At 45.0% G+C, this 26,699-nt stretch overlaps 1 protein-coding gene across 1 annotated transcript in view; it reads left to right on the top strand.

Moving 5' to 3' along the window:
• The first annotated feature begins 2,479 nt into the window (after positions 1-2,479).
• The window catches only part of MOXD1 (monooxygenase DBH like 1), a 51,910-nt gene continuing 27,690 nt past the window's right edge, over positions 2,480-26,699 (top strand). Inside the window, exons 1-4 of the mRNA XM_066622742.1 lie at positions 2,480-2,749; positions 15,681-15,827; positions 17,160-17,327; positions 17,447-17,530. Of these exons, the coding sequence (XP_066478839.1) occupies positions 2,480-2,749; positions 15,681-15,827; positions 17,160-17,327; positions 17,447-17,530 (669 nt within the window). The remainder of the gene's footprint in view (positions 2,750-15,680; positions 15,828-17,159; positions 17,328-17,446; positions 17,531-26,699) is intronic.

Raw genomic sequence — 26,699 nt, 5'->3', positions numbered from 1 at the left:
TCCCCTCCCTCCTGCCACTGATGTTCTCAGAAGTTTCATTTGAGGCATTATTTCATTTGGGGAGCAATGAAGTTTATCTCAGAAGTTTCATTTGGGAAGTTCCATTTGCGGTGAGGTGGTTCTTCAGATGAATTGCAGCCATTCACTTGGACTGTGCTGGCTATTAGTCCAATCCTAACCAACTTTCCAGGCCAATGTAACCACTTCAACAGGGTGCACACTGCATTCTGAGATGGGGGAGTAGTCATGGAGACTCTTCAAGGAAATGTTTATTACCTCAAGGCTGCATTTCAGCTGTATCAGTGCTGGAAAGTTGGTTAAGACTGGGCTCTATGTCACTAACACCCAGGCTGCTTGTGAACAGAAATCTTGTATGCTTGAATGAACGGCAAACAAAATAGTGATTGTCATCATCCCTACATATCTCTAGCAAGGTTCCCACACATTGATATTTGACATCTTGCACCCCAAAACCTTGCATCAGCAATTTACTTCCATGATGTGCGCATACACTGCAAGTCTTTTAATCACAGTCTATACAATATAACATTGCATCTTGGATTCTAACAGGAAGGCAAAGACAGATTTAAAAGAGAGATTATCTTTCCAGTCTCTAGTGATTGCCAAACTCATATAGCTACTTGGGGAAATCCACATGACTACAACGTGTTGATAAATTGGGGTGTACATTCCAACAAAAGCTGAGATTCTTCCTGGCTCAGCATGCATTCCACAAATTTTCCAAGATGTAGAAAGCCACAATTTCAACATTTGCTTGAACCTTCAAAAGACAAACACATCACAGCATCATTTAGGCAACAAAAAAAAAAAAAAAAGTGATGATGGGAAGCAGCCATAGGTCTAAAAGTCCTCAGATTTAAACTCTGATGGCTGCCTCACATGAGATTGGAAACTAGTTTGCTCAAGGTGATGCCACTATGGGTGTCTGCTGTTTAACAACGGTTTGCTTAATGATGGACTGCATATATGAGGGAGGGAGGGTGGCCAAAGCACAATAAAGATGCTCTTAATGAGGCAATCACCTCTCCCATAGCCTGCAGCAGAGTGTATGTTTACACAATGGAGAGGTTCTTAATGCAAAGAGGCAATCTCTCTCCAGTAGCCTGTGCAGCCAACTAGTGTCTGGCAGGGAGTGTCCGTTTACCCAACAAAGGCAATAGATCGTACTGAATGTTCACTTAATGACCTAATCGCATAACAATGGGGATAGGAGAAAGTATCCCCTTAAGTGGCACACATCTGTATAGACAAGAATATTAAGATCTTCTACTCCTTTGCTAAGTTTACCTGGAATTTGAACTCTCAGAATTGCTAGCAACCAGGATCTAAATTCAATTTGAAAAGAATAATCTAATCAATCCACCTTTCCCCTCCTCAAGAAGTATGAAAAGGTGTTGACAAGTTATTAAGGCATATTTAATTAGCAATACCTTATCTTGAGAACGTACAGCCAATGTTTTTTATGACTGTTTTTGATAGTCTCCCGCGACAGTTTCCACTATGTTGTGACGTGCCCTGCAAACCCTCCAGACAGAACAGCATCAAATGTCCAAATGATGCTGAAACGCCGTCTCCACCTTCCTGATTGCCTTGATATGCTGTGGCTTGTCTAGATGGCATCTCGCCCCTGGCTGGTTTAGGGCTGCAGAGTGTGTGTGGGGGGGGGGGGCGGGGGGGGAGTCCCAATGCGAGAGGCTCACTGAGCACAGGGCTTGTGTGTGCGTGATGGTCCCTCGCAGGGATGCTACCAGTGCCAGCTTCTGCTCCTCAGCCGCTTGAGCGACCAAAGACCCGACCCAGTCCCGACCCTCAGCGCCTCTCTGCCTGGAAGCAGCGCAGAGCCTGTTGCGGCAGGACCACCCGCTTGCCTTTGGCGTCTCCAGCTGGGCGAGGCTTGGGGGGGTGTCACTTTTTCCCGCCGTCGGGGCGGCTGCCAAGCTCCCCTGCCCGCGCAGCCCAGCTGTGAGCAGGGCAGGGTTGGCAGTGGTGCTCCTAGCCTGCCTGGCGTCCCTTCCTCCTGCCCCCCTCCCGGGTCCAGGCAGCCACTGCAGGCGCGCACAGCCCGGACCTGAGGGAAGCAGCTTTGCGCGCCGAGGCTCTCCGCTGACGCCCGCGTGAGGCTCATGTTGGAGGTGCCCTCGAGCACCTGAGGGCGCAGCACGAGGCGGCAGGCGCCACTTCTCCACTGCCAGGCAGGCGAGGCACCTTCTCCTCAGCCTGCAGGGAGCGCGGGGCCAGCCTCCCTCCGGCCACCCCCCTGCCCTTCTGCCCCACTCAGCCCGGAGGCCAGCTCCTGGAGGGGCGGGGTGACCGGTGCCCGCCCCCTCCCCTTAGCCGGCTCACGACTGGCGGAGGCGCCCAGAGACACCAGCAGCAGCCGGGGCGGAAGGCGCGCTGCCAGCGCCAGTGCTGCCTCTGCCGCGACCTGGAGCGCGCGTGGCACCGGCCGGGAGGGAGGATGCGCGCCTGGCCTCGGCCTCTGCTGTTGCTGGCCTGGGGGTTGCTGCTGCTGCTGCCGCCGGCGCGCGGGCGCCACTACCCGCACAGCGCCGTGCTGGACGGCGCGTCCCGCTACCGGCTGTGGTGGGCGCACCAAGGCGGCAGCATCGCCTTCCGCCTGGAGGTGCGCACCCGGGGCTACGTGGGCTTCGGCTTCTCCCCGACGGGGGCCATGGCTTCGGCGGACCTCGTGCTGGGCGGAGTGGACGGGGGCAAGCCCTACCTGCAGGTGAGGGGGGGCAGCGCTGCGAGGTGGGTCGGCCACGTGGAGGGGGGCCGGAGTGGGAGCCCAGCCAGCCAGCCGCGCCTGCCCACCCGGCTCTGGCGGAGAGCACTCTCTGCATGCTCAGAGGCACCGTCCTCCTCATTGAACGTGTAACAAGGAAGGGAGTTCTGGGGTGCTCAGTCACATACTCGGCTGTACTTCTCGAAGGCTGCAGTGCAATCCCATGCTCACTTAAGTTCCGTGGGGCTTACTTCTGAGTAGACATGCATGGGATTGCATTGTAACAGCACATGCCTATTCATGTCTACTCAGAATCAAGGCAGCAATCCTATCCACACTTACCTGGGAGTAAGCCCCATTAGCTATACTGGAACTTACTTCTGAGTAGACGTGCATAGGTTTGAGCTCTGAGTCCTACTAAGTTCAACAAGACCTACTCTCAGGTAAGTTTGTACAGGACACAGCCTAACACAGTCATTTCGTGCGTACATCCTTCTGGGCAGCACTGGAAAGTGTATTTCTTATCACATATCTTCAACAAACATTCTGACTTTTCATATCAAGAAATGCAGTACAGTAATGCCACAATAAATGAAGGTATGCCTTAGGCTTAGAAGCATTCCAGTGACCTGCATCATTTTATTGGGGGCGTGTGTGTCTAAGTCCTGCACTAATATGACAGGCAGTAAAAGGGTTAAAAATCTTCTTGCAAGTCTGAAGGATTTGGGGAAACTGCCTTCTGTCTCAGAGCCAATACTAGATCAAGTTTTGAGTTCACACGTGGTGGGACTGAGCCCCAGGGGATCCCTTTAAACGTTGCCTAAAGTGAGGATTTAACTGTAAGTGGCCTGGTGGGTAGTGGCCCAGTTGGGGGCATTGGCAAAACCACACTTAGAACACAAATGCTCAAAAATTATACATACTTGATAAGTTATGATTGTCAGCAGTGTCAGATATTTTCTCCCCTGTGCCCAGCAGGCACCCTCATAACTAAAAGTCCTTTACTGCCCCTGAAACCAATCCTTTCTCCAGCATACTTTTGCATCTTTCAGTTCCTATGGAAAGTCTTCCCCTCTGAAGACCTGACATGCTAGATTTAATCAAACAATGACCTGTCATTTCTAGCTTAAGAATTGATTGATAAGCACGTAAGTGATTGAAACAAGTGATTTGATTAAAGCAGTAGCTGTTTTCTGAGTTAAGCTACACTTGACTCATCATTATGTATCTCTTTAATTCATATTTTCTGAAATTTCTGAGTAGTACTTAAATACTTTCTTTAAATCCATCTGGATCCTAGACCCAAAAGTAATGTTTATTTAGTAAGCTGTGTAGTAGGGAACTGTTCAGAGTGTCTGCACTCTACATGATTACTTTTGCTTATATATGGTTATCTCTTGTCCATTCAATTTATGAAGACAGCAATAGCCATCTGGCCATGCGTTCCCAAGATAGGCTGAATAAAGAAACCTGATCCTATTTGAAAGTGTATTGTACATTACCTGTACTTGTCATAGCCTTAGCTACATTTACCCAGGTTTACATGCTCCGCTCCATTCAGCAACAGCATATAACATTGCTTCTTTACTTTAACTGACCAACTGGAAACTAACAAATCATCAGACCTTGATGGCATTCACCCAAGAATTCTGAAAGAACTGTGTGATTTTTTTTTTTTTTAAGAAGTAACATAACTAAAACCCACTTTTTCAAAGGACAGGAAATTAGTTGCAGTGCATGGTGATTTAAAAAGAGAGCCAGGAAATTATGAACTTTTTAGTCTAATAAGACAATTGGTAGAAAACATTTTTAAGGTTAGAAGAACTGTAAAATATATCAAACAGCAAACCTTACTGGGGAGGAATCAGCATAAGGGCAGGAGGTCTGGTCTAGAGGCTACAGCCTCCATTAGCCCAAAGATAACATCAGAAGGTTGCCAGTTCGAGGACACCTGCAGCTCCCTGAATGGCTGAGAATGGCAAGACCTTGAAGCAGCTGACAAGCCCAGCTGAGTGATTCCACCTGCTCTTGGTGTGAGCAAGAAGCATCTTGGCTGCCCTCCTTGTGAGAGATGGAGCTGCTTGTCAGCCTGCGTGGGAGAACTGGAGGCCAGAAGTGAGACCAAACCAGGAAGATCCATTCTGAAATGTTGTTGGTTCTTGAAAGAGAGAACCTCTATGATTGTAAAAATCCCCTTGAGGGATTTAGAAACGGCTGCCTATGTAAACCGCCTTGAATAAAGTCAGAGGAGTAATCCGATGACCAGAAAGGGGGTATATAAATACTGAGTTATTATTAGTAGTAGTAGTATAAAAATCAACGTGGGAATCAGAAGTCTTCCTGACTCATCAACGTCTTAGAATTCTTTGAGTACCAACAAGGCATGTAGATAGGGGAAATCTGGTACCCATTATGTACTTAGGCTCCCAAAAAGCATTTGATAACATTCTTCTTAAAAGGCTCCTGAATTCATTTCATGGATTAAATACTTGTTAAAGAACAGGAAGCAGCAGAAAGTAGGAATAAACTGTCAGTTTTCCCAATGGAGGGAATGTAAGCCATCCATTCCCCATTATTGACATGAGAAATTGACCAGATGATTTCACAAAATAAGAAACTTACTCCATAAAAACTGGGGAAAGGAGGAAAATGGCCTCATCCTATAGAAAAGAAAAAAGGGAGAGACATCCGTCAAACAAGTGCAGAGAGAAGTAAATTGTGAAGTATTTTATTTGATCCAAAAATGTTTGACTTTGTAGTGTATAGTTGGGCCCCTAGTTGGATGAGAAAATAGTACCCCATGGTCTCCCTTAAAAGTTGCCTTATTTTCTCAAATCAACCCAATGCAATGCAACTTCTTGTGCTATGAAGTAGCTGCACCAGTGTGGCATGAGCTATATAACCCAGGGGACTTTTGGGCTCCAGAAGCCTCCTCAAGATAAGATAACATTTGTTCCCTTGCCCTGGGGTAAGCCTGTACTGGCCAGCTATATAGCAGGTGCAAGTCTGTGTGGACCCTGGTTAGGGGACATGGAAGGAGATAAGATATTGGCATGCGCTGTTGCTGCCTGTACTGCCCCTTCCCAGCCCCAATCCGCCCCCTCCCTGCCCTGTTGCACCCCTTTCTGCCTCCCTTCCACCCCCTGCACTGACTTATCCACCCTGGTGGGCGTTGTCTGGCCACTGGCATGCAGACCTGGCCATTCACCATTTGCAGTGGTGGATAGTGCCCATTCATTCATTCATTCATTCATTCATTCATTCAATAGATTTGTATCCTGCCTTTCCTATGCCAAAGCAAATGCCCAAGACAGCTTTACATGGTTTTTAAAGGAAAAGAAACATCAGTCCATGTGTCCCAGAAGCTTACAATTCATGTGACCTTTTAAATAAAAGTTTTATAAAACTTCCATCAATTTGAATATAGTCAGATGTTGCAAACAGATCTGTGAAAAAATCACAGTTGAAGATCTGAATGGTGGAATTTGCATGGAAGAATATGTAACATTTATAAGAAATACAAAACAAACCAAAAAAATCAGAGCTCTCAACAGAACTGATTTCCTATATTTCTCCACACCACATAATACTTAATAAAAGCATAAATTAACCCCCCTCTCATGTCTTCTTTATGTTCCTATTTTGTTTTACCTGAGGCTTTTGCTTCAGTATCTGGTATGATGTAATAAGACTTGAAAGAGGATTCTATTAACTCCTTGTAAATAGATCAATCAGATTGAAGGGTGTAATTATGTTAGGGAGACAGAAAGACAAAAAAGAACTTTACAGAGGGTCCACACATTCTCAAAGTGTGTATGAGTGAAGAGAAGACAGGGTATGATGCATTAGTGACCAAACGTTCCAGGAGTTCAGAGATTAGAGTGGGAACTCCTCACTAACCATTTGGAAAGTGCAAGATGCATGTCTAAATAAGAGTGGCCTCTCAAGCATGCTTAATAGCTCTTCTGTGAGGAAGGGAAAAGAGTGAGAGTTGACTAAAAGAGGGGGGAATGTTTATAGGACTGGGAAGTGCTATATAGCTATTCTCAGGCACATTTTCAGGGCATTTTTGCATAGTGTAACTGCATACTGGTGAGGCAATTATGAATATGTTTAAGCAAGGAAAACACACACACCTCAGTGCAGTGAAGCAAAGATACTTGATGGGATAAAGATGGGTGCAGCCTCAGAGAAATTGCTCACTCTGCTCATGCTTATATTACTCTTGCAATATTGCCAAAGTAAGTTTTTCAGTGGATTACTTGCCATGAGAGTGCTCAAGGCAGCTCTAACTCTTGCATCCAGTTTTTTTTTTTTAAAAAAAACCCATCTCTTTTGTGCTCATGAATTGACACAGCTTGCATTTTCTTGCTCAGTTCTAGGCCTCCTCCTTGGTCTCCACCCATCTGGAATTGTGCATCCCCACCCGCAGCACGTAGTAGCGGAGATCCATTTTGCAGAGAATAATCCTCTTTTATGAATGCCTATTTTGTGCAAGTTACACAAGAGGGTTGCATTGTACAAGCCTTCTGTTGAACGCTTTACACAAAAATAGTCATTACTCGAGGCATAAACCCTTTTGTGAATAGCGCTTCATTAGTACTTGAGAGTGGTGTATAATTCATTATAACCCTTGCTTGTTAGCTGACACTCAAATTAAAGGATATCTGTTTATCAATGTATCCCATATAATTAATTTAGGATTGCTTATAGAGAGGTACTCAGAATAGATTTTAAAAGGCCAGCAAACACTGAAAAGAACTGTATGTCATTTTAAATGCACTGATGCCAACAGCTACAAAAAATGTTTAGAAAACAAACTGAATGACAGGAAGGGGGTGGAAATAGAAAGCATGAACCACCCTGACATATCTCAGCTGCTGCTTAGTTGGAGACATGCTGTGCCCTTGGGTAACTTGGGAAAATCTGCATTTCTTTAAGAAGCCCCCTGGCATTTTAGTTGTGAGGTACAGGGAGACATGGCTGTATAGTTTGCCACTAGTTGTATACAGATGTACTTCTGTTAGCACTGGCACTGGGATACAAAAAGATGCCCAAGGCTAACAGTGAAGAACCACAGAAATTAATCCAGCCATCATTTGTAATACTTTCATTTAATATGCATTTTGAAAAAAAGGAATGATGTAAAATTTATTAATATGTCTCTCTTTTCATATCTGTGCGATATTCTGTATTAGCAGGACAAGGCATTGCATGAATGAACTTGAAAAGATCACATTCTCCCCAAAACGTAGTTCTACTAAACAGGAAAATATGGGGGGAATATTTTGTAGAGCTTTCCAGGGTTGCATATTAACCCCTGCTAACTGGGTAAGAGGCACTTTTTAAGTGGGTGCTCTTCTTTTATTTAGCAGGAGGAGAGTAACTGGCCCTCCTCACCCCAGGACTGTCTTTTCTAGTGGCTGTCTGCTGCTGTTCTTTTGCATCCTTTTAGATTTTGAGCCCTTTTGGGACAGGGAGCCATTAGTTGTTTGTGAAACCACTTTGTGAACTTTCTGTTGAAAAGCGGTATATAAATACTGTTAATACTGGAAACTGCGTTTTCAAGAAGTGTAGAAATTAGTACAAAATTGGCTAAGGGCCAAATCCTAACTCCCAGTTAGGGTTGTGCCAGATAGGACAGTGCCACATAGTGCCCTAAGGTCCTCATGGGTCACCTGCCATACTGTGAAGTACTACTCATGACACTAGTATCACTGGTTGAAAAGCACTAGGCTAGATAGTTCCTTTACAAAGTTTGCAAATTATTGGTGAGTTTTATATGGCTTCATCTCAATTCAAAGTTGTTCCCATATTTATGGGAACCTAAAAGTTGTAAGTTTGCCATCTCTTTGGTTATTTTCACATGTCTTAAAACTAACTAGCCAAAGAGCTTGTCCTGAATCTTCTGCCAAATAGTTTCATTGGGCAACCCCATTCTGGTATTACAGGAGAGGGAGACGAAATTCTCTGTTTCATCTTTTCCATATTATGCATAATTTTATTATCCTCTGTCAGGCCCCTCCCTGCCTCTGTTCTAAACTAGGGGTGCAGAAACCCCGACCACTTGCAGCCCTTGGGGCTCCCAATCCGGCCCATGGGGAGCCCCCAGTCTCCAATGAGCCTCTGACCCTTCAGAGACTTGCCGGAGCCCATGCTGGCCCGACACAGCCGCTCTTAGTGTGAGGGTGACTGTTCGACTGCTTACGTGAGCTGTGGGACGAGGCCTCCCTCCACTGCTTGCTGTTTCGTATCTGTGAAAGCTTGCTTTGTACAAGGCCTTTTATAGGCCTTGAGCTACTGCAAGACCTTCATTCATTCATATATGTTCCATCTCTAATAAATTCATTTATCTACATTTATTCAATTAATTAAATTAAATTTTTTTCCTGGCCCCCGACACAGCGTCAGAGAGATGATGTGGCCCTCTTGCCAAAATGTTTGGACACCTCTGTTCTAAACAGAAGAATCCAAAATGCTTTAGAGCCCAATCATATGCATGTCTATTCAGAAGTAAGTTCCATTAGAGTCAATGGGGCTTATTTCCAAGAAAGTGTGGATATGATTGGGCTGCTAGTCTTCCTTTGAAGACAAAGTGTACAAAAATTTAGGTCGCACATTTCTGCACTTTTTCCAGTGCTCCAATACCTTTGTTGAGATGTGGTGACTACAACTGTACATAGTATTCCAGATGTATAAGGCAGGGCCGTCCCATCCTTGAGGTCAACTGAAATGGATGCCCCAGGCAGCAAACTGGCAGGGGACACTGACTTCCATTCATCCGCTTTTCTCTACTGATCCTCCTCCCACTGTTCCCTGTAAGTGGTCTGTGTTGGTGCATAAACCCTTCTTCTGCTGCACGGCATTGTGATTTTCTCGTGATGCCATCCTGGGACATTTGGCAATGACATCATGTGTCATCACCAAACTTCCAGGTTGCTGAGCTCCCTGGTGTGTTCCCCATCCCTGCCTAGAGATTCCTGGTTCTGAACAAGACTCTTCAGAACTTTGCAATCCCCCTCTAAGCTGCTTACGCACTGCCTGAGGGTTGCAACTCACACTTTGAGAACCCACGCATTACAGCAAGCCATTTGGGCACAGCATTTTAGTTAGTTCATGTATCCTAATAAATTGAGCTAGGTGCAAATTTACTCTGGTGCATTGGCAATTATCCATTACATTGAAATATTGTGCTGTACGTCTAGACCAGACAATACTATTTCCTATGGTTGGCAGCAACTCACTAAAGGTTTCAGACAGAGGTCTTTCCAAAACCTGCTACTGGAGAGCCTTTTAACGGAACACTTGGTATTGACACATATATGAAACATGTGGTCTACTACTGACCTATTTACCCTCCTTTACAAAAATCTTGATTGAATCCCACCCAGTTCAATAAAGGCTCCTGCTTGTAGGTTGTATTTCAGGAGGAAACCTGAATTATTATAAGTATTGCAGGAAGGAATGCAAATGTTGCTGTATGTGGTGAACATTTGCACACATCTTACGCATGGAAGCAGTGGGACACAAAGACAGGAAGTAATTGCCATGATATTCAGGGAGCTCTGCAGTGTACTAGGCTGCAGTCAAAGATTAGGAAAAAAATTATTCCTTTTTATTCTGTAACTGTGAGGTTCAACAAACAAGTTTCATTCCCAGATATTCCACTTTTATATTTATACATGCACGCTCATGGGCCTGGATGAGGGCATCTAATATAGTGGAGAAATGGAAACCTTGAGCAGTATATGCAGTATAACCTTGAGCAGTATATATAAGTGGGTGCTCCTCTTTTTTTAGCAGGGGGAGAGTAACTGGCCTACCTCACCCCAGCAGTGTCTGTTCTAGCGGCTGTCTGCTGGTATTCTTTTGCATCTTTTTAGATTGTGAGCCCTTTTGGGACAGGGAGCCATTTAGTTATTTGATTTTTCTCTGTAAACCGCTTTGTGAACTTTTAGTTGAAAAGTGGTATATAAATACTGTTAATAATAATAATAATAATAATAATAATAATAATAATAATAATAATAATAATAATAATAATAATATATTAGTAGGCTTTATAATCTTAGTCCTGTAAAATAAATACAAGTCTGTGCTCTCTGTTGTACCAATTATAGCCCCTTCTTGTTTTCCACTTAGTGTATCCAAAGTCAGTTCAAAATTATTACACAGCTGGGGATGCCTGAAGCAATACTTCCTCTTTTCCTTCACTGTTTTCAATTCCTGTGTCAATTTTGTACATCTTCAGTCAACTCTAATTAAAATGATTATTCATTTACTACATTTGTATCTCACCCCGCTTCCAAAGATTTCAGAGTTGCATTTTTTTTTTACCCTCTCAACAATCATGTTGAGGATAAGTAGGCTAGACTGAGAGGTAATGAGATGTAGGCTTCTTACATCCAGCATCAACACAGTAGCCACTGACTCTGGTTCAATGACAGCAGCCAAAGACAACTTATACTCACTCAGAACATTAGTCTCTCACAAACATAATGGTCTGCATGTACTGATACAATAGAATAACCAGCCTATAAATAATCCTGTTGGAGAGCCTCAGTATTGTCAAGTAGTTTTGTTCACTAATGGGACAAGGCAAAATGACTTGCAAGTTGTGAAGTGCTTGGAGGGTTTCTTTCCCATATATACACATGTTCAAGCATGTGATGACAGCTGTGATTTTCTCCTCAAGGTTCCTTGTGCAGCTGTGCTGACATTCTTCAAGGATAAAACAGGGCTTATTTACTACAGGGCTTTTTACTACATCCATAAGAAATTACTCTCCCTGCCATTTTGTATAGCTCTAATCAGAAACCATATCAACTGCAAATCCCTTTTGAGAGAGTAAGAGGAGGGTCAACAGCATGTGAGGAGCAATTCATCATCAATGCCTTCATCTGCAGAAAATTACACACCCCATCTTTTATGATATGTAAAATCAACTTACCATTTGTTGCTTCAATTTCTAAATGACTTCCAGTGAGTGAAAAGTAGCTAATTATTTGACTCCACCCACAAGTCTATAATTGCTTGTGCTTGGATTTTGGTTTAAATGCTGATTTAGGCATACAAAACATACACAATGTTTTCATAATATAGCCTATACTCAAGATAGGAAGTAAATGAATGCCAACTACCTGTGTCCACCAGTAAATCTGGACTGGAGGATATGGGACATGCTTCCCAGCAATTTGTCTCCTGTATCCCTAACAAGTGGTACCTACCCTTTCTCCTGGTGGTCAACAGGACTCTTAAGACCAAGTTTATACATTACATGGACATGGTTGCTATCACTATTGGTAATGGATACTTGGGAATTGTGTTCTATCCTCCAGCTAGACACAGGGGTAAGTGAGGGATTTGTCCCTTTCTGTTGAGAAGGCATGAGGCTTGATGGCGGGAGAGGGAGGTAAGAGAGTTTGGAAGATGCTAGGGTGGCTACAGGTGGCTGTAGGTTTGTGCTCTTTCTCAGCATCTCCTCATGGCATGGGATGGCAAACCCACCCCCACCTTTGTTGAACTGCATTGGTTTATCTGGTCACCAGTTTTGGTGGTGATTAGGAATTTTTTGGTTCCTTGCCAGTTTGTTGTTGACTGTCATGAAGGGCAGGATAACGTACTTACACTCTTTTACGGTGGGGGATAGAATTTTGTCTGGCAATGTTTGTCGCAGTTGGTAGGTACAGTGCAGGTAACAAGGAAAGAAAGAATGAAATTGATGGAGATATTCATTGTGTGTAAGGATGGTGCCAATCCTTCAAGGGGAAGTGCTGCAAAGGAAGTGAGATGGATCTTCTTTAGGCACTGGAAGCACCACAACCTCAAAGGCTGAGTGGCAATGTGATACCATAAGGAGGCCCCCTGAAACCTAATAGGATGGTGGTGTTGAGCAGGAACCAGATGGTATCTGCTCAGCATCAGGGTGAGGATGCCCAAAGAGAAGGAAATCTTTCTCTGTCCAGCTTCTGACAGAATTGGGCCCTGTGTGTGCAGTGGGTGAAACAAGTGCTGGAGGAATGGAGAGGAAGCATTGCAGTAATAATAATAAAAAACTTTATTTTTATCCCGCCCTTCTCCCAAAAAGGGACCCAGCTATAGCTGCGGTTTTCAAACTCTCCAGGAGTTTGAAACCCACAGTAAGTCTTTGCGGGGGCGGGGGGGGGAGGCAGCAAGGGCAGGGGGAAGGCAGCGACGCGATCCCCAGGATTGCATCGCTCAGGGGGCTGCAAGGACTGGGGTGCACCCTCCAGTCCCTGCAGCAGACGTCCCTGTGTGCGGGGAGCCCTGTGCGAGCGCCTGCAGGGCACCCCAGGTCAGGGAAAGGGAGAGTGGGGGGATCACGCTCCACTTCCGCTTTTGCGGAGGCAGAGCAGATTGCTCCACTCTCCCTTTCCCTGACCTGGGGCGCCCTGCAGGCACTTGCGCAGGGCTCCCCGCACACAGGGACAGCTGCTGCAGGGACTAGGGTGCACCCCAGTCCCTGCAACCCCGTCGGAAGGGAAAGCGGAGCGATCGTGCTCCGCTTCCGGTTTTGCAGAGCAGGGTGCGATAGCTCCGCTTTCGCTTTTCCTGACCTGGGGAGCCCTGCTGAAGGTTGTGCAGGGCTCCCCGCACCCCTGGGAGACTGCAGGAGGCTTGGGCAAGTGCACCCAAGCCCCTGCAGCCCCCCTGAGCTGCCTTCCCTTAAGGGGGCAGAGGCCAGGACCCACAGGCTGGGGTGTCACGACGCCCCAGTTTGAATACCACTGCAGTATAGGATAACGGAAGGTCTTGTAGCATTTAGAGGTGAAGGCCTGGCACTGAAGAAAATAGCAAACAATTGCCCAAAAGGCCAAGTAACCTAAGAACAGCACAGACCATATTGCTGCTCTACCCTATGGAAGGTCTTTTGCATTACATGTCAATTGGGCCTGCAGTGACCTGGAGAGGAAGGGCAGAGTCAGAAAGCCAGCTGCACATTTCGACAAAGAATTCAGGGGTGAAGAGGTTAATGACACTACATTACCGAGGCAGCTTACACATTATATCATACTTCTGCTACATTGAGGGCGGGCTAGGATAATCTTTCCTCACAAAAAACACTAAAACATTCCTGTGGTTTGTCATGTGATGAGCACACAACAATATCATATTTCTATTTAATTTTTTCCACAGAAAATAAATGAATTAGCTGTAGAATAACTTATCTGTGCACTCCATAGAGCCTACTGTGCAGGCACATTTAGTGGGAAATAAATTCTACTGGAAATCAATCAAGCTAATTTTTCATAAAATGAAGTTAGGATTGAGGTGTTAATTTGTTAATAAAAACATTTGATGTTTTATTCTTTCTTTTTAAAAAAAATTGGAATAGGAGAGCACATTGAGATATATGTACTTGGAAAAAATAGTTCATATATTCTGTGGTCTTCAAAATTGAAAACAAAATGGAGACTCACCTCTAACCTGTGAGTGTAATGCAGAGAAATTCAATCTATATTAGTATTCATATGGATTTTAAAAAAATATATAACTACAGTCAGTTCTATCTATATGTGAATTCGCTATCTGTGAATTTGCTTATCTGTGAGGGGCAGTTTTGTCACCTGCCTCTCATTATCTGTGACTCTGTTCTCTGAGTATACTGTGCTGGTGCCACATCAGATTTGCATTGGTATTGTCCCATGGAGACTCATCAGACACATTTGTGTCTGTTTCCAAACTTGCCCCACTACCTTGGGCACCATCTCAGGAACTCCAACTGAACCTTCACTACCCTGGTGATGATGAAAGGTCTCTGGAAGGCTGGCGGGCTGCTCTGGGGCTGAGGCAAGCCCAGGAATGAGTCAAGAGACAGGTGGAGGAGGAGGACAGGTGAAGCAATCTCCTCCCCACTGCTGATCTCTATGGTTGTTGGGCCAGCAACCATCAATGCATTGAGAGATATCTAGCAAGGGGGAAGAAGCATTAGCTTTTGGAGATGCTGATGAGCCCTCATTATCACCCAGCCCCATATACTTCAAGTTGAGATTCAAGTTCATAGAGTGTATGATGAAGAGGATCCCCTGGAACCTGACCCCATTTTTTCTATAGGCTCAATGATTTGGTATCTGCTAATTGAGTATCCACTAGGTTTTCCAGGGACCTAACTGTAGCAGATAATGAGAACTGCCTGTATGAGGGCTATTCGAATAGTAACCTCCCTTTGCCTTTTAAAAAGCAAGAATGAAGGAAAACAATGTAATACTGCTCAAAAGTTACATACCATGTCAGCACTTCACTTTCACATAATCTCCATCTGAATTGATGGCGATTGTCTCCCCTCCCCAAGAAAGTAGCTGCCCATGCCTGAGCATTGTCATAGAGAAGACTCACACCTTCTGTTTACACAGAATGCAAGCCGGCTGAGCTCCCCAGCAGCAACTTTCTTGACAAGGGGAGACAATAGTTTTTCCCAGGATAAATCAATTGCCTCACCTGAAGTGGAGATTACCTGGAAGTGAAGTGCTGGCATGTATGTAACTTTTGAGCAGTATTACATTGTTTCCTTTATTCTTTTTTTTTTTTTTAAAGCCAAATGGAGATAACTTTCTGAATAGCCCTCATATTTTCTTGAAATGTTTCTGCTATGAGCAAATCCACTGATGCTTTTGTTGTTACAGTACAGGTATATTTGGTCTGTTGCCTTTTATTGTATCTTTTTCCTTTTTTGTGAGGTGGGCAGATTTTTTTAAAAAAAATCTCTATACAGGTACTTTGAAATGAGATTATGCCTCTGTTTCAGTGATTTTCATATTTGCTAATTTAAAAGCCTTGCTCAGAAAATTGCAGCATATGCTTTTGCTCTTCCTGCCTTCCCCAGGGGAAAAAAAACCTGAAAAGGTTGTGAATTTCTACTCATTAAAAATAAAAATAACAGCAGGATGGTGTTTTTGGTTTCTGTTTTCAATAGGATTATTTTACAATGGCAGACAGAACATTAAAAAAAGACTCTCAGCAGGACTACCATCTGGAGCATGCCATGGAAAATGGCACCCATACGATTCTCGCTTTCAGTCGGCAGCTTTACACTTGTGATTCCAACGACAAGAGAATTACGGTAAAGAGGTTGATGATAAATCTCACTTAGCAGGAGAAAAGAGAGTTAAATCAAGACTGAGTAAATAAAGCAGTTCCAAAAATAAAACTTTTGTAAATCTCTAATTCTCAGGGCTGGATTAACAGTTACGTTATATGGGGTATTGTCCTTGCTACACTGATACATCTGTTGTTCTGTCCTTAACTGACAGCCCAATCCTACCTAAATCCCCGTGCAGCAATGCAGTGGTGCCAGTTCCAGTTCAGCTTTTGCTGAATCCTGCAGGCGATTTTTGCTCGCTGGAGATCTCAAGTCCGCAGTACAAGTCTGCATTGATCCGTGCAGTTGGGTCTGGCCTTGGAAAGGGGGTTTGGATATGGTTCTAGTTGGCACCACCAACCCCATCTCCTTCCCAGGCCCAATCCGCCGTTGTTGCTCCTTTGCACCCGCTCCCTGCTCTCTCCCCTTCCTCTTTTCATCCCTGCACTGGAATTATCTGCTCCAGCTGTGGCCTTTTTGCTAATTTACCTGGGCCTCATGCTGTCACAAAGTGCTTTACAATGCTTTTGTGACAGTGCTGCTGGCAGAACAAATGTTCTACCAACACAGGCCCTCAATAAGATTGAGCCATGAAAGTATCTTTTTGTGGAGGATATCTGTTCTGGTTCCTCTGCTGATCTCCCTTAAACTTTCTCTCCATTAGATTACAGTGTCTGTTTTCTTCACATACACCAGTGATATAGTGGCCATCCTCTTTGTAGCAGGATGGGGAGAAAAATATAATATGTTGGTATTTTCATAATATTTATATCCCACCTTTCCAATTCAGAAGGCGATGCTGCGGGCGCTTTTCTCCTCTTCTGCTTTTCCCATGATGGGAGATGTACATTGTAGGGTATGGGGAATGACACCCTAAAGGAGAATGAGGTGCAAAGAAATGCAAAGGCTCACAGTTGTTGCCGATAAAGGAGTTTATTTAGTTAGAAGGGGTGAAGAAGGTTGTCTTGCTTGTACACTGGAAGGATCACTGTCCCAGGGATAGTTGCCACTCTTTGCTATCATTCCTCTTCACTCAGTGGACCAAGGGATGTGTGGTTCTGTTCAAACTGAGGCTCTTTGCAGGCTCCTGGTCCAGCTTCCAAGAGTGTCTGCCCTGGGCATTGCCTGCCTGCCCTAGTCCAGATGGGGGCTGGCCCTGGAGACAAAGTAGGTTGCCTTCTGACCAGTGGGTGAGGGCTGTGGGGCTCTTGGTCTTTCCTCCACCACTTTAGCCTTTTCCTCCTTCTCTCTTCGTGGAGTCTCCCCCTCCAGTCTTATATTGAACCCACAATGTTTTGTTTTTTTTTCCCCAAGGAGAGCACAGTGAGGGTGATATGGGCGTACGGTGACAAAGACTTTAGAGAAGGAGGCCCGAATTACCATGGTTTGAATAGAGGGACAAAGAGCCTGCGCTTGTTGAACACCGAGAAGACTGCTATTATCTCTCCCTCTTTGCCATACTTTGACTTGATAAACCACGACGTAAGTTACTCTGGGTTTTGCTTTTGTTGGATATTAAGGTAAGGTGAGCAAAATTTTTAGCAAATGTATATGGATCAAAATTGTACTTTTATATTTGCCTTTTCCTTTAATTAAGACAGGTGCCTATACCAGACAAAGACACAACGTATTGGTGCCAAATGTTCAGGATACCTGCACTGCATGGAAAGCATCATGTGATAAAGGTATGTCATCTACACTAGAGAAAACCAGTTTTATATGCTTATCATTGAGAGTGTGCTATATTTTCAGTCTTTTAAGACTTTTTTTGGTGTAACTTTCTTTACTGGAAGATGAGTATTTTGAACTAGTGAAGATCCTTTACTAAAGGGACATAAAAAATCAGCACTGTTGCATTGTCATTAGTTCTGCTTTATACCCTTCCAAAAATCTGTTAATAACTTTTAATCCTAGATAAGTCAACCAGGGAAGAGTAAGGAATTGCATTTGCTGCCTTGAAGGAAAATATAGGTTTAAACATCCCCCAGACTCTGTACTGCTCCTCTGATTAAAACAGTAGCATGCACACTTGTGAGTTGGCACTTTCTACTTTGCAGTCTCAAAGTAACACTTAAGCATTTTGCACATGTTTAAATATATTGTTACCAATGGCATCATAACGGTGCAGCCGATGTGGGCCAAGTGGGTGACACCTTAAGAAGGAGTGACGCTACACTGCCTGACCCCCTGTTTAGTGATCTTTGGTCCACTCTGGTCCCAGTCACCTTGAACTTTTGCCTACAATGTTTTCACCACATGCTGGCAAGACCACAAAGCAACTAGAACCAGAGCAAGCTGAAGAACACCGAATGGAAGTGGTCTAGAGGTGGGCTTTTCATGTTTAATGTAATGCAATAGGCCAGAAGGTCAGGGGCAATGTGATTATGGGTGCAATCCTAACTGGCAGTTATGCCGGTATAGGTGGCCCTGGACGATCGCAAACATGCTTTACAGCACATTTGCGCCTCCTTAGGCAGGAGCTGTGTCGGTACATTCAGATGCGCCGACGTGGATGGAGGCAGAAGCCTCCACTGTGGCTCCCATGCTGCTGCTTGTGTCGGCGCGAGCGTGCCGACATAAGCAGCAAAGGTAGGCATGGGGGGGCATGGGGAGGGGCTGTTACTGTGCAGGGAGAAGGCGGGGGAGGGCGGGCCCAGAGGCGGGAATGTGGGGAGCTGGGGGCGGGGGCGGGACCAGGCGGTTATGCCGGATCCCAACCCCCGTCCCCTGGGTGGGCAGAGCGGCTTCAAGCCGCTCCGCTCTTCTTGGACTTGCGCCATCCCCAGAGGTGGTGCAGGTCCGAGGAGACCTATAGGGGCGTGCAGCCCTTACCTACGGGTAAGGGGAAGAGCTTCCCCTTGCCCATGGCTGAGCCGCTGCTCACTGCAATCCCGCGTTGGATGCAGCACAAGCCTCCTGGCTTGCCTGCTCCAGCGTGGGTTAGGATTGCGCCCTATGTCATTCTGTTACCCCCGAACTTCCAGAATGCTGAGCTGCTGAAGCTTTGCACCAAGTGAAACCCACCCTTGGGACATCTCTGATTTTGACCTAGTTTCAGATAGGTTAAAAATATTATATAATTAGCAGCTCATCCTATTTGAATGCCACACTGATATGCATTATATCCCCAGCCCATCCTGGCAATGCCATGCTGATGGAGCATCAACACCAGTGCAACCAGGTTCATATGCCAAATGCAGTTGCAGTAACATCTCCAGCATCTATGGAAACACCAACAAAGCTTTGTTAGAATGGCAACTTGATGTCCTGATATTGGTGTCTTGTCAGCATTAAATTCGGCACATCATTGGTGCGACATCACCATGACACCAGCATGTCATTGATATGAAAACCATGTGTCATTGTTGTGACATCAGTACATTTCCTTACCATCTCTTGAGGGGCTGCAGTAGAACTCTGCAAAGGACCGCTATTCAACCTCCTGAGGTTACAGTGCAGACCTAAAGAACAAAATGCATTCTCATTAATGTTTAGCAATGGTTGGAGTGGCATTCAGCAAAAGGAAGCAGACATTCCCTGCTCTTACGTGTTGCAAATGGAAGGGATAATTAGGTAACACCATTGACAGCAGAAACATATGTGATAATCCCAAAGGGTCAGAATGGGGAGGGTAAAGACATGAGAGGCAGAATGCAGCATCGATACCTTGCAGCATAGGATTCCTCCCCCTTACCTGTGTGTGCAGTGCATTGTCCTTACTTCTCCTGTTGGGTTTCTAAGGTTAAGATTCAGGTTGGGTGTTTGTGTGTAATATTCTCCAAGGGCAGAATATCTGGCATAAGATTTCTGAGAAGACAAGGGTTAACAAAAAATTTTCTCATATGTATTAGGAGGTACAAGAGATTATTTATGCAAAATGCTGCTTTTGTGCATTGTGCCCATTTAACCTGGTTCCTGTAATTAACATTCCCCTGAGAGACCAGAGAGATATAGTTATAAGCTGTGCATCTTCTCATCTGAGCTGTAGTCTCCCTGGTAGGGGCTTTAGTACTGGTGTTGGTATGCTGTGATTGGCTGCCAAATCTGTAGCCTGTATCAAATGCTCATTGGAGGGAAGTGGGTGGGGCAGGTGGATGGCAGGAGGTGCAGTTTTATGCTGCTTTTCCCTTTCCCTTTGTTCTTTATGGAATTACGCCAACCTATGCAAGTTCTGTTGTTGGTATACCCTTTTTCTGGCATGAGCACACCCCTTGTTTGAAGTGGGATTTAGGTATGGTGTACATCAATGCCTTCTTATCCCTCCCATGCCTTCCATGTGTTATACACTAACCTCCTCCCTGTTTTGGCCTCTCTGCCACCAGAGTTATACTGGCCTCTGTGTGACATCCAAGCTACATCGATGCAGCTTTTTTCCAGTGTTGCACCAGTATCCATGGTGTATGCATCATTGGGTAGAATGGAACACTGTGTGCCACAGATGAGCTAAGCAACATGGCTGGCTGGATGTAGTTGGCTTAAAAAACTAGTATCGGCTTCAGTAAGGTTGGCCTATTCATAGCATAAACTATGCAGCCTATGTCGAGTAATGGAAGTGCAGAGAGCAGCAATCTCAGGGTGTCCTTCACTCTGAGTCTGCCACAGTGGAAGATGGAGCTGCATCAATCTGCTTCTGCTTACTAAAAGTGGGACCATGAGTTGGAAATGGATTATCTACTTCCCTACCCACTCACTTCACACCTTCCTCATGTGGTTTCTTTAATCTTAAAGAGATTGTGAGAAAATAGGTGGATAGGGAAGCGGTTTTTTCAGATGTGGGCAGTGGTAATCAGTTCTACTCACCTTCCTTGCACCCATCCCTTTAAATTTAAAGGGACTGTAGGAAGAAGGAGCAGGAGTAGGGAAACAGCCACTTAACTCACCCTTTCCTTGCAGTCTCTTAAAAAAAGAAAGAAACAGAACGTGTGGACATTCTGGTGTTCTCATCAGGATCCACATTTCCTGTTTTATTGGAAAGGATTGTGTGGGAAGGAGTAAGATAACTGGCTGCTTTTTCCTCTTTCTGGGGTTTTTGGGGGATGGCAACATTGAGCAGTCCCTAAGCTTCACCACACTTCTGAAACCCAGTGGCAGACCACCCCAGCCCCATGCCCCAGGGCAAAGGTCCATGATGGCACCCCCCGCCCGTGGGCTGTTGCTGCCCCCCTGTGCAAAAAAGTGACCCCCCCAACTCACCCAAGACTCAGGGAGCCTCACAGAACTCAGGGCTGCTTCTCTCTTTGAGATACCCTCTCTGAGGTACCCTGATGCTATAAACTATGCTTCTGGGAAACCGGGAGCACTGTTTCCAATCCCGTCTGGAGCCCAAGAGAGGCTTCCGTGGGGTGCTAGAGGCTCATGCTTGGGACATTTGCCCCATCTAATACAATGGAGGTCTGCAACTGCTGAATCCAGAGAGAGGAGGAGAAATGTAGGATTGCAAGCATCTTCCTTTCCTCATCTGCACTGTTGATGAACTTGGGTAGATGTGGTTAAAACCTTTTTGGTTATTCTACTATATATCTTGAGCAAGTCTTAAGTTTCCATAAAGATATGAGAAAGGGCAACAAACTATGGGTATGTATTAGGAATTCCTTAGATAGGTTGAAATGGGAACCTATGTTAATCATGGGCTATATGCTAAAGTATATATGGTATATTTGATATTGGGTGAATTTCCTCTGATGTGTATGCAGCTGGGGCCCTTGAAATGTTATTCTAGCTTTGTGAGAACAATTTCTCTCCAAGTGGTTCCTGCACAGCTGGAGCAGTGTTTAAATGAACTCACATTTAAACACAAGGGTGGGGGCTGATTGCACAGGTTTTTTTTCCCCCTTATAGAATCATCATGCTCCATAGTGCCAGTTCCATAGCTGGGATTCACACAATCAGTTTCTGTATGTTTCAACCATTTAATCATATCTCAGCTATACATGAGCTGCTCCTGGAAAAGCAGCTCTTCTGTGGCTTACATAACACTAAAAGGGCCTCCATGTTAGACATGCACATAGCAATAAATATAAAATGGGAACATAAAGTGGAAAGCATACTTGGAAGTCCTGCTTTTTCAAGAATCCTGGTCATCCCTTGTTGACTTACATCCATTGCAAAAGACGCGGGCTTTACTCTGTTGCTCTTCAAATTATATATGTATGACCACTTGAAGTTTTGGGTGTTCACGTAAATACAAAAACAGTGTCTTATGGCACCTAAAAGACTGATGGTGGCATAATTGTTTTTGGACCAGAACCACAAAAATAAAGTGATAACTTCACTAGATAGGTATATACCGCAGACACCCGCCCATAAGTTGATCTCACAGATAAGACGAGGGCAGGTTTTGAGCCCAGAATCATGGAATTTGCTATGACCCTTGGATAAGTCGGGGGTTTAACTTAGGGAGGTGTCTGACTATAATTTTGTCTGATTTTACCCGACGCCAGATCCTGAAAAATGTCCAGTAATTGTTATCTAAGAACTGTACCATCTAATTTATTAAAAATAAAGTAAAAGATCATAAAATATATTTGCATTCAGTAGATTTTTTAATTCTGGTCTCCACAACCTTTTTGTAAACACTGTCAGAGTATTAAGTGCACTGTAAACAACATACTAATAGAACAGTGGTTCCCAACCTGGGGTTCATGTACCCCCAGGGGCACTCAGCAGGACCTTTAGGGGTACTTGAAAGAGAATGGAATAATGGCAGTGCTCCAGAATGCCTTGCAGGGCCAGCAAGGCAGGAAGAGAGGTAGCTAGTTGACTGTGAACGCCCCACTAATAGCTAATTTTTGGTGATCAATTCATGTTTGAACCAGTGATTGAAGACCAGCACAGGAAAAAAACTAAAACATAAAAAAGTGATCTATCACTCAGAATTTCTCAGGCTATATCTGGTGCAAAACAGTGCAAAGGCAGTCTTCTGCTCTTAACCCAGAAGCTCTACATATAACATACAACTTGGAACACAACTGGGAGTGTGCAATTCAACTCACAGCAGAGACAAGCAACAGCAAACGGCTGTGACCAAGTGCAGCTGCACATAGCTGAAACCCTATTTACTCAGAAGCAAACCCATTGCTTTCCTTGGGTGTTATTCCTAAGTAATGGTACTCTGAATTGTAGTTTGTGAGACATTTGATGGGAGTGTTTCCACTTTCAGGGAAGGTGCATCCTGCAGCTGCAACAAGCCCACCCTCAGCTGGTCTGAGGGCTGTTTCCTCTTGATTTACAGCAGGATCAAGGCTGCCAGGGGAGTTTCAAAGAAGTGGGGTGATTCTGCCCTTTTCCTCTCACCCCCACCCCCCACTGCTGGCTTAGCTTCACTGCCATCTTTTCCTGGGAGTAAGCCCCATTGAAAATAATGGAACTTTCTTCTGAGTTCCAATTACTGATCCAATGCACTGGCTTGGGCTCAAAGGCTGCCATCCTATGCACACTTTTCTGGGAGTAAGCCCCATTGACAATTGAATTTACTTCTGAGTAGGCATGCACAGGCTTGGGCTCAAAGGGAGTAAGCCCCATTGACAACACGCATGGGACATGCTCCAGGCTCCTGCTCCCCTTTTCTGTCCTTTCGAAGACTAGCAGGGGCGGAGGAGGAGGAATGCCTGATTGCCTGGGAATACTGCAGAAGCAAGCATGCTCTCCTAAAAGCTTACTACATAAGCAGCTGTTGCAAGTGCTTCCTAGCTCCTGCCAGCATGCAGCTAAAATCTCTGGCTAAAATACCTGTTGCTGCAGAATAATTCTACTTTAAATTCTGCTCTCTGCTTTTCCTGTGTTTTGCATCTTTGCAAGGTCTCCAAGACTCTTCCAGTGAAAAGAACACACACACAGGGAGATTGCTTCTCTTTCTCACACAGATGCTCCCCCCACATACACAAATGCAGGGACTTTTCCCCTCCAGTCCAACTTCATTGGTGAGGATAGGGGGAAATGAGGTTAGCAAGGAGGTTTGCAAAACGTTTTGCAAAGGAGAGACTGAAGTGTGACTGTATACAGTAAGGGGAGAGGTAGAGAGGAAAGATGGAGAGGTATGGAGGGAATAGGAGAGCCCAATCCTAGGTATGCTTACTCAGAAGCAAGTCCCTTAATAGTCAGTGGGGCTTACTCCCATGAAAATGAGGCTAGGACTGTAGCCTTAACTGTTTTAAGTGCTCTCTCTCTCTCTCTCTCTCTCTCTCTCTCTCACACACACACACACATGCACGCACGCACACTTTTCCTTTTATAAAAGTTAACTCTTCCTCTCCCCTCCAGTACAACTTCATCAGTGGTGAATGATTATGAGGAGAGGGGCTAGCAAGCATCAGCTTCGCAACAGAGAGTTTAAAGTTTGGATTCAATAAGGGGGAGGGGGCAAAAACAAGGATAGAGGAGATGGACTTAACCCTTTCAATGGCTTGAGAAACAAAGGTACAGCCTTCTGCAGGCTGCTGCTGCTGCTGCTGCTGTCTCTCTCTCTTTTTAAAAAGATCACTCTCCCCCCTTCCCCCCCTGTCCAACTTCATCTGTGGGGAGATGGGAAGGGGGTTAGCAAGTTGGGCTTTCCAATGGAGTGCTTGAAGTTTAAATACAGTAGGAAGGGGGACAAGAAGGAAAGAGGAGATGGACTCAGCTGTTTCAAATGACTGCTTCTCGCTCGATCAGACACCCCCTCCCACACACAGCTCATTGTCTCCTGCTCTATCTTGGGTGCCTGCAGAGATGCCTCCATGGGTGTTGGTACTGAGCGAGGGGGGCTGTGGTGGCAATTGCCCTGCCCTGCCCTGCCCTGCGCTTGGAGCTTCTGCAGCTGAGGAACAGCCTGAAGGAGCATGTGGAGCACACCAGCACCACACCCACAGGCAGCTGAGAATACTCAGCAGCAGCCCCAGCCTGCATAGCCTCCTCTCAGCAGATCACTTGCTCCCTCCCTCCCAGAATAGTGATTGGCTGGCTCACTTGCCTCCCCCCACCCTCACTGCTTGCCTGCCCCGGAGATTAGGCGGGGCAATGATTTAGACTGCTTTTCTGGGAAGAAATTTTTCACTTTATAGGCGAGTATCTACGGTAGGTAGAGGTGTTTAAAAATAGTCTTATTTTTTTTTTACTAAGAAGTAAGTCCATTGTGTTTTGTAAGACATAGAGCCCAATTCTGGGGTGCCCAGTGCTGGCAGTACATTCATAAAGCACTTTCCTGCTTGTGGTATATATGTACTGCTGGCACTGAGGCAGTGTCAGTCAGTGCTTGACTTCAGAGCCAGGAGGACCTGGTACTGGAGTGGCCAGGTATAAGTGTTGCTGCCTTTTTGAGGCTTTTTTTGGTGGGTGGGAGGTATGGAGGGGCAGAACTGGGCTGAGGGAGGACAGAAAAAGGGGAGGATCAGCCTGGAAGTGGGGTGGAAACAACGGCAGAAACTGCCGCCTAACCCTAGGCTCCCTCCCTGGCCAGGAGGCCCTACATGGGCTTCCTTGGTTCTGTGCCTGCTCAAGAGCAGGTATAGCTCCAAGGAGATCCATTGGAGCTGCAGTGGTGTTACCTGGGGTAAGGGAACAAACGTTCCTTTACCCCGAAGAGATTCTGGCTACAGCAGCAGCCATTTCAGTGCCGCTGTTCCTCTGGGCACCAAGACACCATAGGATTGGGCTGCCCAGCTGTAACACATATATGTGAATATGAATTATTTTAGGAGTCAGAAATCATCATTATCAGTGCAATAATATTAGTTTGAGAGATCTATGTATACACTACTTTTTACTAGGCTTTTGTGATCTCATTGGCTGAACCCTGTCAAAGCCACAAAAAGGTTTTACTTACACAACGCAATTGAGTGTAGCTCCACTGACCTCAATGCTGTTCAGGCCTGCCAGATTAAAAAAAAATCCCTTAATTTCCCAGTGTTAATGTTATTTTAATTTTCTTGTTTCAGAGCTTTAGGTGATAGTAGTAGGTCCAGTAGTTGTTTCAGCAGCACCTGGAGGGTGGGAGGGGCAGCCATGTAAGAAGATAAAAGAGGAGGCCATCAGACCTCCTAGGGAGAAATTCTTCTGTAGGCACCACTAGTGAAAATGCCCTGTTCCTAGTGGTACTTGATTGATGCAGCTTTTTTTTTCCTTTCCCAAGTGTGTCTTTGTAGGATAAGGAAGGAGTTGTGCTTACCTTCCTTAAGGTGTCCAACTTTTCTTGCTGTTAATAATTTTATATGAAGTATTTCCAAGATCTCTATTGAGATCATAGCTGTTTGATCTCCTGTGTAGTTATCATGTGCACATTTAATGTGTTAGGTACACTTTATGTGAAAATTGGTATGCAAAGGATTTTGAAAAACAACAACAGCAGCAACCCAGCAACTGTTAAACTGGGGTAACTACTTATTGTTTGACAGATACATGCAGAGTCTTATAGCTGTGCAGAACTTGGTGACCCCCTGTGCTCTGTTTTTGATGATTAGCTTAAAAAGGTAGCAGTCTGTTTGAAATCCAAAGCAGGGGGTAATGCAGTACCAGGGATTAGCAGGAAGCTTCAAAGAAGAGGTTGTGGGGTTATTCCACTTGGAACTGACATAAAGGGCTTCCTGCAGCCTGTCTCTGAGCTTTCCTTAAGTAAGTAGGTTGGGATGGTAGATTGACCATGGCAGTTAGTCAATATGCTAAGAAGCTTCCTTGAGGATTTTGCAGCTCACACAGTGCTATATAAACTGCTGCACACCTACAAAGTTATCAGAGGGCCTTGAACTCATCAGATCAAACCTGAAGTGTATGGCCCTAGTCCTTTGGTGACATTGAGCTGACTCTGAGATTTTTTGTTTGCACAGATTATTTCCTTCATTATAGATTAAATGTTAATCGCTCTCTCTATCTGTGTGTGTGTGT

This window comes from Tiliqua scincoides, chromosome 1, assembly GCF_035046505.1.
Source record: "Tiliqua scincoides isolate rTilSci1 chromosome 1, rTilSci1.hap2, whole genome shotgun sequence".
In the NCBI taxonomy this organism is placed as follows: Eukaryota; Metazoa; Chordata; class Lepidosauria; order Squamata; family Scincidae; genus Tiliqua; species Tiliqua scincoides.
This window is presented reverse-complemented; position numbering and strand designations above follow the sequence as displayed.